Source organism: Hylobates moloch, unplaced genomic scaffold (assembly GCF_009828535.3).
Source record: "Hylobates moloch isolate HMO894 unplaced genomic scaffold, HMol_V3 SCAFFOLD_19, whole genome shotgun sequence".
In the NCBI taxonomy this organism is placed as follows: Eukaryota; Metazoa; Chordata; class Mammalia; order Primates; family Hylobatidae; genus Hylobates; species Hylobates moloch.
In genome coordinates, this window is record NW_026652294.1 from 75,779,681 (window position 1) to 75,793,893 (window position 14,213).

Genomic DNA, 14,213 nt, shown 5'->3' on the forward strand with positions numbered 1-14,213 from the left:
TTCTGCCTAATTTTTTATACTTGCATTGAGACAAAATTTTATTTTATGCTGTCATGTCATAACTGAAGCAAAAGAATGCAATTGGTCTCAGGTGGCAGGTGAGTATAGCCTTCAATCAGGAAGCAATAGAAGCTGACTTCTGGGTCTGTTGTGTTTTGCTCATTAGGAATGATGTTCCCGACATTCAGCGACATCCACTTGGCCCCTTTTTCTGATGAGCAGCTCTATGTGGAACACTTCTCCAGAGCCAATTTTTGGTAATATTCTTTTCTACTCTCTTCCTTTCCCTTCAAAGTAAACCAGAATTTTAAAAACTATTGCTAATTGGGGTCATATGTGTGTTGTTGGGTAGGGGGAGCGGGGGCGGTGGCAGTGAGGCATCTATCCCATACACTGTAGAATGTTTAGCAGCATCCCTGGTCTCTACCTACAAGATATCAGGACCATCTTCCCCCCAGAGTTGTGACAACCACAAATGCCCTCCCGACATTGCCAAATGTCCCCTTGCAGGTCAAAATCACCCCCAGTTGAGACCGCTACTCATAAATGAGAGACAGGTGAATCAAGGAGCCGTTCACGTCACATCAAACATCCGGAAAGCTATCCTGCTGTTCAAACAACATCCTCCCCTGCCTGCTGTCGCTCTCTTCCCATTCTTCACCATCCGCTTCTTTGACTCAGGGCAATGGCTTCTGTTAGGACTTGACTTTGACAGAGAACATATCAATCAGTACACCTGATAAATGAGTTGATCAAACCTTTTCGGAGTTTTAATTGGCGGTTGGCTTTTGCAGCCACTTCACCCCTCTGAGATTGAATTTCTTTATGTGTAAAATGGGAACTGATACAAAATCTCCTGCCAGTTTGAAACCACCATTGCTTCTGGGATTCCTTTCTGAGAACTGGTTTTTACAAGAAGAAGGAAGGAAGGAGAATGGGAGGGAGAAAGAGAGCAGATATCATCCTTGTCGGAATGTTGCATGTGTGGGAGCACAGGCATGGTCTGCAGGGGAGTCAGGATCCTCAAATTTAAGGTTTGACTTTGTTCTGAGGTATACAAGGCCTTATAATACAAAGAGGTCCAAAGTTGATTTCTGGGTTTTTCTCTTTGTAATCCTAGAGAAGGGACAGCAAATAAGAGGAACTTTGGTTTCCTGGGCTACTAAGCTCTTTGAGGAGTGGGGTCAAATGGATTATTTTTCTTCCTATTTTTTTTTGGCAAAATAGGCTTTCCTAGTACAGATTCAGGGCATTTTGTGATTTTGTTGAATCTGCAATTCTGAGATTCTAAGCCACAGGCTTTCCTGTGGGGGTGAAGGGCTTCTTGGTGTATATATGTATCGGGTGGGGCAGAGCGGTCGTGGGGTAGCTTTTACCTTAATAATCATTGCTCTGTGAGATTATACTGACCCTAAATGATTGCATTTTAATTATGACCTCCTGAGGAAATGCAGAGATGAAAGGGTTACGAATTTTAAGCAGCAGAATAGACCAGACCAACAAACTAGAGGTTTGTCGTCCAGGCAGTCCTTGTGTGACCTTCCAACCATACCATCTGCTGCCATCTTACTAACTTGAGGATATTAATGATCACAGTGGTTTGGCTTAGATTTCCACCACATACCAACATGCTGCTATTTATTGCATCTAAAAATGAAAAACAGAACCAAAAATGAAGACATAATCTTCTCTAGATGTCACTTTCCCAGTCAGCCATGGCCAACTCTCTAAGCCCCTTTCAGCAAAATTCCTCAAAAGAGTTGTCTATACTCAGTGTCCAACTCCCCACTTCCATTTCTCACTGGAGCCATTTCTCCAAAACCACTGTTTTTGAGGTCACCAGTGCCCTGACCTCCACATTGCTAATTCCAGTGATCAACTGTCACTTCTCAACTTATTTAACTTAGCGGCATCATTTGAAACACTCTTTTAGTCCCATGATCTTTTGATCTTTCTCCTCCCTTGCTGGAACTTTCTCAACCAGCTATCCCTTCATTGTTACTTGTCTCCATAAGCACCTGAGGTTGGAGTGCCCCAAGACGCAGTGTTTGGACCTCTTATCTGTGCAGGCTCCCTTGGTGAGCTCACCCATTCTCATAACTACAAATATCATCCATAGGCTAATGGTTCCCAAGTGTCCCTCTGCAGTGCAGATGTATCCTCCAAACTTCGTATTTTCCTAGCCAACTGCCTCCTGGATGTTCCCCCCCACTTGCAGAAATTTACCATGTGCAAAATTCAACTTCTGATCTCCCAATTTCTACCCAAAACCTACTGTACTCATAGTTTTTCTGTCTCAATTGATAACAACTTTATCCTCTCCATCATTCAAACCAAGAAGTTTGAAGGCTTCTCTTTCTTTATCTCCTGAATCCAAACCATCAAGTAATTATATTGGTTCTATTTTCAAAATATATCCAGAATCACACCAATTTTTATTGTATTCACTGTTTCCTCTTTTTCTCAACACCATCATCTCTCATCTAGATTACTGCAATAGCTTCTTACCTGTCTCTTCTCAACAGAGCCAAAGCCTCGCAGGAGCTTCTCCATAGTCTGGCTCCTAGGTACTCTCTAGTCTCATTTCCTACTACCATGTTCATTTGGCTCCTGCTGCACAGGCTTGTGTGCTGATCCTCGGACACACCAGGCATGCTCCTAAGTTAGGGCCTTCGCGTTTGCAGGGTTTTTTTGTTGTTATTTATTTTTTTTTTTTTTACTTTGAATACATTTTCCTCAATGTTCACATGGTCAATTCCTTTAACTCCATAAAGTCTTTGTCAAATGCTACCTTCTCAATGAGATCTACCCTGACCATCCTATTTTAAATTGCACCCATACCATGCCCAACCCTTCTTTTTCAATTCTGTGTTTTTCCTCTAACACTTACAGCATCCTAAAAGATATATAACCCGTTCCTGTTATTATCTATGGTGTGTATCCCTCTTGATAAAATGTAAGCACTGCAAGGTCAGCAATGCTGTCAGTTTCCACTGATGTATCCCAAGCACCCAGATCAGTGCCTGCCACAGGGTGGGCTCTTAGTAAGTGTTTCTGAATGAATGAAAACTGCAGTATGCCCAAACATGCGTGAAAATAATTATTAAGATTGTTTAGGTGATTTATTTCTGGTTTTTCTACCCTTTCTTTACAAAACCAGAATCATAAGTACCATTTTATAGCTTGGTTTTTTCTTTTTTTTTTTTTTACTTTCAGAATACTTTGTTGACTTGTTCTTGTATCATTTACATACTTTTGGCTGAAGAGTATTTATTTTGTGACTCAGAATTTATTAACTCAAGTTTCAGTGTTGAATATTATATTATTTGAATTGTCACTTTAGTCCTATAGATTCTATAACAAACCACACCAAGGTTTCAATATTCTGTAAGAATATAGAATCCTATAGAATTCTATATCCTAAATTCTATAAGACACAACACTAAAGTGAACCTCTTTTCATATAAATTTTGGTGTACATTCTGATTATTTCCATATGATAAATTGCTAAAAGCAGAATTACTGGACCAAAAAATGTGAAGAAGGAACTTATAAAAAATTATTCTTATATATTGCCAAATTGCCCTCTAGAAAAGTTTTACCAATTAACACTTCCACCAGTGGTATTTGGGAATGTCTGCTAACTCTTGCCCATACGGGATATGCTTTTTAAAATGCCAATTTGATTTGCAAAAAAAATGGTGGCCAGTTTATTTTTAATCTGTATTTCTTTGATAGCTGGTGCATTTGAACGATTATTTTTAGTCAACAAACACAAAAATATTTTTAAAAATACATAGTTATCAAAATTCACAGCCTTTGCTTTCCTTCTAATTCCTCTCCCTTTGTGAGGTTTCTGCATTAGACGACTGGCATTTGAGTATCTTGTTGCTTTGATCCAGGAAACAGGTGGTGAATGCTTGCATGATATCTGTCAGAAGAAGCAAAGAAGTGGATATGTACGCTGGGAGCGGGGTGGGGAGTGGTGCAAAAAATAAGTTTGGGTGAGATCTCTCAGCTGAGAGATTAAGGAACAACTAACTGGCTAAACAAGATCATCAGATGCAATCAGTTTTTAGTCCTCACCTGATTTTCCTATGATCTGCCCTTGACACAGTTGACTCTCTCTTTGCTCCACTTCTCAAGCCTGAACCTGCTTTTTCTCCTACCTTTCTGGCCCCTACTTCTCAGTCTCCTTTGCTGATTCTTCCTCATGGCCCAAATCTGTAACATTGGAGTGACTCCAGGTTTCTTTCTTACATGTCTTCCCCTTTCTGTCAACACTCACTGTCTTACTTGATCTCATTCTGTCTCTTGGCTATAAATACCATCTTTCTGTCTACAACTCACATAGTTAGAACTCCAGCCCAGACCTCTGCCCAGAACCACAGACTTGGATGTCCAACTGCCTGTTTACAACTCCACTTGGATGTCTATTGGGCATCTCAAAATTAACATGCTTAAATGCAAGCTAGTGATCCTCACCATCTCCCCACTGCCCACCTTTGCAAAACAAAACACCCCTGTGTCTACTACAGTCTTGGCAATAGCCTTCTAACTTAAATCTTCTTTTTAAACAACAACCATGCTCTTGATGAAACATAATTCAGATTATATTATTTCACTGTATAAAGTCTTCTCGTGGCTTCCCTGTTTCTGCATAGTGAAAGCCAAAGTTCTCATAATGGTCGAGAAGACCGTACATGATCTAGTTCCTACCCTGCTACCCCTCTGACTCTGTCTCCTACTACTTCCTCTCTCACTCTGTCTCCCCTCTGGCCTCAATGGCTGGCCTCCTTGCTTTCCTTGGAACAAACCAGGCATGCTCCTGCCTCCCTGACATTCGCTATGCCCAAGACACGGACAATCCAGTGGCTTTTCTCACCTCCTGCAGGTCTTTGCTCACATGCCACCGTCCCAGAGAAACCTTCTATTAATTACAAACTGCAGTCTCTTTCCTCCTGCAAGCCTGTACCACACTTCTCAATTCATTTTTCTTTATACCACGTATCACCATATACCATATTATGTGTTTTTACTTATTTATTGTCTGTCTCCACCATGAGACTACAAGTTTCCTAAGTGTGGCTGCTTCATTTACTTCTGTAGCCCGGTCATCCAACCTGGCTAACAGTAGTTGCTGCAGACATTTTTGATGATTAAAAGACAAATGCATTGATTTGTGAAAATTCTGTCTATATTAAGGACATTAAGACTGTCGTATTTTCTTCACAATTTCCAGCTTGCTTTGTGATTTTATTGTGATAGTTTTGACCACAAAACAACTTAAATTTTTTATGTAGCTGGATCTACCAATAATTGTCTTTCCTTGTTTCTTCATTTTCCTTTGTAATTTTTTAGCTCCCCCTCCCCCTCCCCAGTGAATTTGGTATTAACTTCCTTTTTTAAAGTTTTTACTTTTCCATGTAACATATTTTAAAATTTGCATTTAACTCTGAAATTCATCTTAGTATACAGTCTGCAATAACCATATAACTTTATCCTTTCCAAATAACCAGTTACGAGGCTCTCTCTTAGTAGACCAAATTATTACATTCTGATGCTAGTAACAGTCACCTATAAAATTAATAATTTTCTTTTACATGATGATTCCTTGGGCCCCATTAATTAAGGTGATGGGAATTATCTCCTGAGAGTAAGGCTCATCATAAAGAATCATCATTCCCAACTGTAATTCTTCTTAATGTGATGGGTACCTCTGGCATTATTGAAAATAATTGGCTCAGGGGTTTTACCCCAAAGCCTACAGATACAATTTTAAATGGATTCTCATATGAAGAAAAATATATACATAGGATCAATTAAGAGGTGCAGCCAAATATTGCCAAGAAGCTTGAGACTAAACTAGACTGTTTTTTTACATTTATTACAGTTATAGAACATAAAAGCACAAACAAAATAGGTAGTAGTTAAAAGCCAGATGATTCAGACTCTAGATCCAGATGGAACTGTGTTTAAGTCTTGGTTCTGTCAATTACCAACTGTAAAGCCTTAGCCAAGTTAATTTAATCTCTCTGAGATTAGTTTCAATCCATAAATTGAAGAAGATAATTTTACCTACCTGGAGATGATGAAATTTCAGGGATGGGTCCTCTGCTTGTACTTTTCTACCATAGTAGCCCTTTCTTCATGGGCCAGGTTACCCATGGTGTAGGGTTCTTCCAGATGCTGAATATATCTGTCTCAATTACATATTCAGGGACCAGGAAAATAATCATAGGGTTTGCATGAAACAAGTGGATACACTGTGAGATGGACTTGGTCCAAAACTCCACTTACTACCTACCCGCCGTAGCCTTCAGTAACCAGAGGAATTCTAGATTTTTTTGTATCAATATCAGCTCAAACTTCTCATCTAACATTTCTCAAAAAATCGAGGTATCGTTCCTTCACCACGGTTGCTTTGTCATAGAAACCCTGGTCTCTCTGGGGAAGGAGTGGGGAATGTTTACTGTGTGTGCTTGTGGTGGCAGTGAGTCCTTCCTCAAGAGGACTGGGACTCCACTTAAGTCTAGACCACTTGGATCTGGAATTTGGGTGAGGGACTTACTACTTCCATTGTGACAGCTGACATCATCTTTCTGCTCATGAGCTAGCCATTTTTTGTTATACAAATTGAGCACTATCCTAGCTGACTTTCCATCTATTTTACCTCTCTAGTAACACCAGTATCTGTGAACACCAAGGGTTCTTGTACGTCAAGGTGCCCGATTGCTACTCTACCCTAGCTTTTTACACAGTAATTATGCCATTCTTGCCTAGGCCAGATAATTACTGCTTTCCTGCTCTGACATTCTGAAATGTCGTCCAAATTGTGTTCATTCAGAGCACAACTTAATGGCTACATCACCTACCACCATCTTTCATCTACCAAGGACAACTACTCTAAGGCTCTCAAAGATGCCACTGTTACCTAAGCAGTTTTTTCCCTATTACCTTGTGAAAGGAATTCCTGTGTTCTGAGAAAATAGTCAGGTTGAATGTTCTTAGGTATTCCATAGTCAATCCATCTAGAATTTCCATGTCCCTCAGCCTTCTTCTGACTCCTTCCTTAATGCAGCAGAAGTTCTGAAATCTCCACCTCATTGACTGCAGGCCATCATGATGACCAAGCTTCAAAGTGACATCCAGTGGATTGTTAGGACTGGCTTCTGGTGTCTTGTTAGAACACTGAATCTATGAGTGCCCCATTTCAATGAGTTGACTCTCTCCTCATTTACATTCTGCCCTCTTTATGGACTTAAAATCCACTCTAATACAATATTTCCTAGCTCTTAGCAGAAAATATTATCTGGCTTCTGCAGTTTTTTAGGTATGTAAATTATCTCCTTCTGGAATAGGAATTGTGTTTACTGCTCTGGCTGTGCTTGAGTTATTGGTCTGACGGCGATGAGGAACTATTAGCCTGAAGGCAATGAGTGATCATGAGGCAGATCTTGAAGACAATGAAATCATCTTTCAAGGCACAGGCTCTTGGAGAAGTTGTTGCATAGTCTTTAAGCAAGGCTGTTTTCCTCTGGCAAAAGGGGAAAGTATTCTGCCTCTGCTGGCTTGAAAGATTCAGGGGAATTGGAAAGATTTCAGGCTTCTCTGCTTTGCCCACCCAATTATCCCAACCCCAGGTCTCAGGGCCATACCTTTCCCTGTCTGGGCCAAAATTTTAATACATAAGACCTGTCAAGAGTGCATGTCCAATCTCCTCTGCAGCTCTTCTACTATTACCGTTTTACTATCTTATTTGGAGTAGGGGGATGGGACAGTTTCAGTTCCAAAGATGTGGCTTCTACTTGTCAACTTCTATACACGATTTTCGGCACAGCAGGCCTTGGAGTACCAAAGAGATAGGAATTTCTTTAAATCTGCTAGAAAGCCCCTCTGGATTTCACAGTGTGTCTTAAGTTGGGAGTTGGCTTCTCTGAGATTAAAATTTTCTTTTTGCAAAGCTTGCAATGCTGTCAACAGAGGCTTGCCTACTCCTCAATTCATGTAATTCTCATTGCTCCAAAATTTCAAGCACACAGTTGCCATAAAGCCCCATGTTTCACCTTCTACCTTTACTGCATCCTAATTAACCATCAGCAAGACCATTAGAAATTGTGATGAAAGGCTCGGCACAGTGGCTCACGCCTGTAATCCCAGCACTTTAGGAGGCCAAGGTGGGCGGATCACCTGAGGTCAGGAGTTTGAGACCAGGCTGGCCAACGTGGTGAAACCCTGTCTCTACTAACAAAAATTAGCTGGGTGTGGTGGCAGGCACCTCTAGTCCCAGCTACTTGGGAGGCTGAGGCAGAGAGAATCACTTGAACCTGGGAGATGGAGGTTGAAGTGAGCTGAGATTGCACCACTGCACTCCAGCCTGGGCAACAGAGTGTATATATGAAGCTTATATACTGCAACTTTACTAAGAAGTGTATTTCCAGTGAAACAAGAATTGGGAGCAAGAAGAATGAGGCAGGGAATGAGGGGAGTGCTGGTGCAAAGGTGCATTATAATTACGAGATCCTTGGGGTGTTGCTTCGCCAGCCAGAAACCTCTGTGGCCAGTGGCACCTTTGACTGAATTTTGCTTCGTTCTGCCTACTCAGCCTGGCAGGCTGCATTCGGCTCACACTACCAGCCTGTATCCCAGGATGCCAAGGGCAAGCCAGGTGCGGAGTGGCAAGGGGTGTGTGAGCAAGCATGGGGTCCAGTCTCTGTGCATAGCCAGGCAGGCCAACTGCTGCTGCAGGACAGGCAGCTCCAGGTGCCAGCAGCGGCACCAGCTCCCTGCAAGACCACAGCTGGACGAGGCGCACTACAAGCAGCTTCCACGGCTGGCACTGGGGAACACAGTAGTGCCCAGAAACTTAGAGCCTTCCAGGAACCGCAGGGCCCCAAAGAGGGAGTCACAGACCTGGCTCAAGGAGCTCCCAGGTCTGGGATCCCCGAAGGGCTGCAGCCCTTCTCTTCTTCTTTTTGCCTGCAAAATGGAGAGCAAAGACTGTGTTTCAGCCATGTTTGTGTCACAGATCTTTTAGCCCTGAATGGCGAGTCCTGAGTTCTTGCCCTGCATACAGGAAGAATGAGGTATTCAGACAAGTGGAGGGTGAGCAAAACGAAGAGGAGCTTTATTGAAAAGAACAGCTCAGAGGAGACCCACAGTGGGTAGATCCTCTCTGTAGCCAGGGTGTCCAGAGGAGGGTTAAGCTCTTAGCAGAGAGGATAGCTCCTCTCTGCAGCTGTTCTTCCAGTTGTCTCTCCATCCTCCCTTCAAGTCTGGCTGAATCCCAGATTTTTATGGGACTCAGAGGGGAGGAAGCGCGTGCTGATTGGTCCACAAATGGCTATGGGTCCACCTAGGGAAAAGCACCACAAGTTCCCCTCAGGTCAGGGTGACTGGCCGCCCAGCCCTCAGGTTTCAGGCCCTCTCTGGCTTGAAGGTGAGGCTTCGCCGGGGACCTGCCCCCTTCTTCCCAGGAGCCTGTCTGCCTCCAGTCACTGTTCATGCCTTCATGCCAAGGGGCACCTGCAGGCCAGTGCTGGGCTGTCCTCAGCCACCCTAAGCCTGCTTTTCATGTTTGTCAGAGCCCAAAGTCTAGAGGAGGTCGAGGTGGCGGGGGACTGGTGTGTCAGCACTGCCGCAATCGTGTGCATACCTGGCCAGACTGCAACAGAGCCTGGACTCGGCCCCAACTTAGCTGCAAGATCGAAGTGGACACCAACAGCGGGGAGAAGCCAGGCAGCAGCAGCAGGAACTTCCCAGCATGCCGGGGGCAAGGGGATCCTCCTGGGCCCCCACGAGCGCAGAGATGCCTGGGTCTGCAGCCACCCTGCAGCAGCTGCAGCTGCACCCTAGAAGCTCTTGCTCCAAATTGGAAGGGGCAGGGCTCTCGCCTGTCTCCAGGTCCCAACAGCTCCATGGAGCATGCAGCCCTCGTGGCGCCTCCTTGCAGCCTGGGGTGGGGGCTTCATGTCCTCACTGGGCCCGGGCCTACGACTGGGGCAGGGGTGATGTTGTCACGAGTTCTCCCTGGGGCCCTAGTGCTCAGGGGCGGCACGGGGCTCCCCCTCGTCCTGCTTACTAACTCCTGCTCCCTTGAACAGTGTGTCTGGTTCACTTACTGGGCTGAACCTCTCCAATGAACAGGACACGCCCCCTGCCTCAGTACCGCCTCGCCTCCAGGAGCAGATGGCAGGCGCGAGGCCTGACCATCAGGACTGCCTGGCTTAGCGGTCACCTTAATGTGGGGCAGGTACTGGGGATACGGTGTCAGGCGGCCCCATACAGAGCCTCTTCCTGAGGCGCAGGAGCTTGGCGCCATCGGCGGGTTGGGCGCAGTGCTCATGTCACTGGGCATGTCCTTGAAGTGGGTGCCACTCCCACTTCTTGCCCCGGGCCCCTGAAGCGGGGCCCCAGCTCCACGTCTCGGGCCCGGCCCCCATGCTCCGCGTGCAAGCGCGGCACCGCCCTGGGCCCAGCTCTGCCCTGGGGTCCCTCTCTGCCCATTTTCTGTGCCTGACCTCGCTACTCTCTCTCCAGCGGGTGGCTCGGCCCAGCCCTATTCCCGGGGCTCCCAAGGGTGGGTTCTCAGGGCAGCAGGTTCTGTGGGCGCCCACCTCAGAGTCTGTACCTGAGGACCCGCGAGCTACTCCCGTACCCCACTGCAGCCGGCGTCATGGCAGCGGCTGCTTCGCACAGGCTGTCACTGCCGTCATTACCACGCTGACCATCACGTAGTATTAAACAAGAGATTGCTGGCTCTCTCAGGACCATCTTCAAAAGATCAAATGAACTACATCCAGGGCAGTTTATACAGCAGATAAATGAATTTATACACTGGCTTTTATCTCCTCATTTATCAAATACTCATCCTGCCGACTTTAACTAGCCTTCTGGGTCTTATGGCATCTCATACCCAAAGTTAACAGGGTTGCCCCAGGGCAGGAGGAGAGAGGCACGTTGTGCAGGCCTGGGGTGAGACATTGTTGCACCGTGCCCATGCGAGGTCAGAGGAGCCCATCCTTTGGCACAGTTGGTGCAGAACACATGGCTAAGGATTCCAGAGACAGGTAAGAACGATCTGGGATGGCACTTAAAAGGTGATATACCACCCTAGGCACCAAAAAATATTTTCCAGTTCCCTTTTCAGAGTATTATGCATGGATAGTCTGCATCTATCATGCTTGACCAGAGCAGAGCCAACTGAGCGATATCAGGGATCCCAGCAGTGAATGGCCTGTGGTCAATTGTTTTTTACAGAAATCGGAGGTCTGTGCTCGCAAAGGATGAGCGAAGGTAAATGTAGGTAGAATATTGCCATAGGCAGTGAGAGCTCCCTTTTTGTTCCTGTCTACTCTGAGTCTACTAAATACCTTGTTGCCCATGGTACTACTGAGAAACATTATTTTAAAAGAAATCCATTGTACTGAGTGGACAAGCTGCTGAATTCTACTGTGAAGGTAATGAACGATTTGTTCCTAGCCTAATTATGCACCAACCTAAATTTCCCACTAAAGTTTCTTTTGCAAAGTTAGAGTTTTAGGCCTTCTGGTCATTCCCAAAAGTATATTTGACCCTGATGGTCACTAGTTCATAGAAATACTATGTAGATCAAATAAAAATATTTCAAATTAGCATACAAGATAACCAATTTTTTTTCAGAAGCCAAGTAAACAGCGCAAAGCATCACAGAGAAAGAACTTATGTAGGAATATTACCATAACCAAAAAATCATGTCAGTATTTTCATGTGCCCCTGTCCTTATCCCATTCATATTTCAGTGATTTTTTGGTCTCTAATCGTCTTTCAGTTACCCAGTACTCATTCTTGATATGTCCTCTGCATCTCTGTTTATATCTGCAGCTCTTGAACTCATCTGGCTTATGCTGTTAGGATAAGGCTTGATTTCTGTATTTATCTTGTTTCATAACGTTTGTCAAACTCATGGCTCTTTTATAATAGTCTGCCTCTATCAAGCTCATGCCTCTTCTACACATCCTGACTTGTGTTGTCAGGGATATGCAGTATTCCCATCCCCTGGCCCAATTATGGGTTATAAAATTTAGTTCAATCCTGGTAGAGTTAGGACTTCACTGAACCAGGCAAAGCTATTCTCTCAGAATTATGTGTACATAGTACATTACATAAAGACCCATTAATTTTTTTCAATTAAGACACTTTTTGTTTTAAGTGGCCAAAAGTCCCACAAAAAGTCACTTAAGAAAAAAGAATATGTCTGACTAATGTACCTGAAAAGGCTAAGGATAGATTCAGCTTCTCAGACACAAATGGATTTCAAGGCACTTATATTGGATTCTGGTCTCTCTCTATCACTCAGCTTGGCTCCATTCCTAGGTAGCTTTTCCCTCATGGCAGCAGTGTGTTTTCTAGAGAATCCAGATTTATAGACTGATAGCTCCATCCCCACTTCTCCTTTGCCACAGTTTAAACAAAAGTCATAGGCTTGACTCGTTGGGTCACGTGCTTAACCCTAAGTCTGTCACCAAGGCTAGGGTGATAAGACGCTGTGATTGGCTGAGACTGAGCCACATGTTGAAAGCATAGTCAAGACCACCTAAACCACAGGAACTGTGAGTAAGAAAGAGATGCCTCACAGAAGAAAATCTGGTGCTGCTACTGTAAGGGCAGCCATTCGCCAGGTAGAACAGACATGAGATAGCCATCATAGTTGCCTTGACTGATTCATCCTTCCCTCCAATATGGCTTTCTTAGGTCCAATTCTTAGGCCAACCTCTATAATACCTAGTCTTAGCTTGACACACCTGGGAATGCTCCACAGATTTCTTTACAGAATCACAGACTTTCCCTTACTTTTTACCAAAGAGCCATGGTCTGAAGTGCACCTGTTTCCCCTCTCATTTATACTTAAAAAAGAAAAAAAACTATTACAAATACAAAAAATATCTAACCATAGCATATGGAAAATACAAGCCACGCCACTTTGCTGGGGTTTAAACCAGTAAAATCAGAGACATAATGAGCACGCATCTTTGCACAGATACCACTTTCCACAGTGGTTAATATGCCTGCATTCTGCTGGGGTGGAAAATTGTATCAAATCAAAATCACAGTGAGAGATCACCTCACACCTTTCAGGATGGCTATTATTGAAAAAATAAGACAAGTGTTGGTGAGTATGTGGAGAAATTGGAACCCTCGTACGTTGTTAACAGGAATGAAAAATTATACAGCTGCTATGAAAAAATATATGTTGGTTATTCAAAAATTTAAAAATAAAACTACCATATGATTCAGCAATCCCACTTTGGGGTATTTATCCAAAAGAATTGAAATCAGGATCTTTAATAGATGTTAGTACTCCTATATTCATTGTAGCACTATTCACAATTGCCAAGATATGGAAACAATCTAAGTGTCCATCAACAGATGAATGGATTTAAAAAATGTGGTATATGGTGAAACCCCATCTCTACTAAAAATACAAAAAAATTAGCTGGGCGTGGTGGCGGGCACCTGTAGTCCCAGCTACTCGGAGAGGCTGAGGCAGGAGAATGGCGTGAACCCGGGAGGCAGAGCTTGCAGTGAGGCGAGATCACGCCACTGCACTCCAGCCTGGGTGACAGAGTGAGACTCCGTCTCAAAAAAAAAAAAAACAAAAAAAAGTGGTATATACATACAGTAGAATGTATTTTGCCTTAAAAAGAAGGCAGATGCAGCCATGAAGTAGAATGAGGTCATGTGTTTTGTGGGAATATGGATGGACCTAGAGGCTATTATCCTTAGTAAACTAATGCAGGAACAGAAAACCAAATACTGCATATTCTCACTTATAAGTGGGAGCTAAATGATGAGAACTGATGAACACAAAGAAGGAAACAACTGACACTGGGGTCTACTTGAGGGTGGAGGGCTGTGGGGAGAGGAACAGAAAAGATAACTATTGGCCACTGCACTTAATTCACGAGTGATGAAATAATCCGGACAACAAACACTCACGACATGAGTTTACCTATGTAAAGAACTTTCATATGTACCTCCAAACCTAAAATGAAAATTAAAAAATAAAATAAAATCATGCAGGAAGCATTGTCAAATATTAAAAACAGAAGGCAGAGCATGACAACATGTCTGCAATATGTGATAATATAGATGAACCTTAAGGATATTATGCTAAATGAAATAAGCCAGTCACAGAAGGACAACTACTGTTTGATCCCATGTATATGAGGTAT

General features: G+C 43.7%; 1 protein-coding gene across 1 annotated transcript in view; it reads left to right on the forward strand.

The window, feature by feature from the left end:
• LOC116458413 (histone-arginine methyltransferase CARM1-like) overlaps positions 1 to 14,213 on the forward strand; it is a 290,922-nt gene that overhangs the window by 253,763 nt on the left and 22,946 nt on the right. Inside the window, 1 exon segment of the mRNA XM_058431158.1 lies at positions 167 to 257. Within this exon segment, the coding sequence (XP_058287141.1) occupies positions 167 to 257 (91 nt within the window).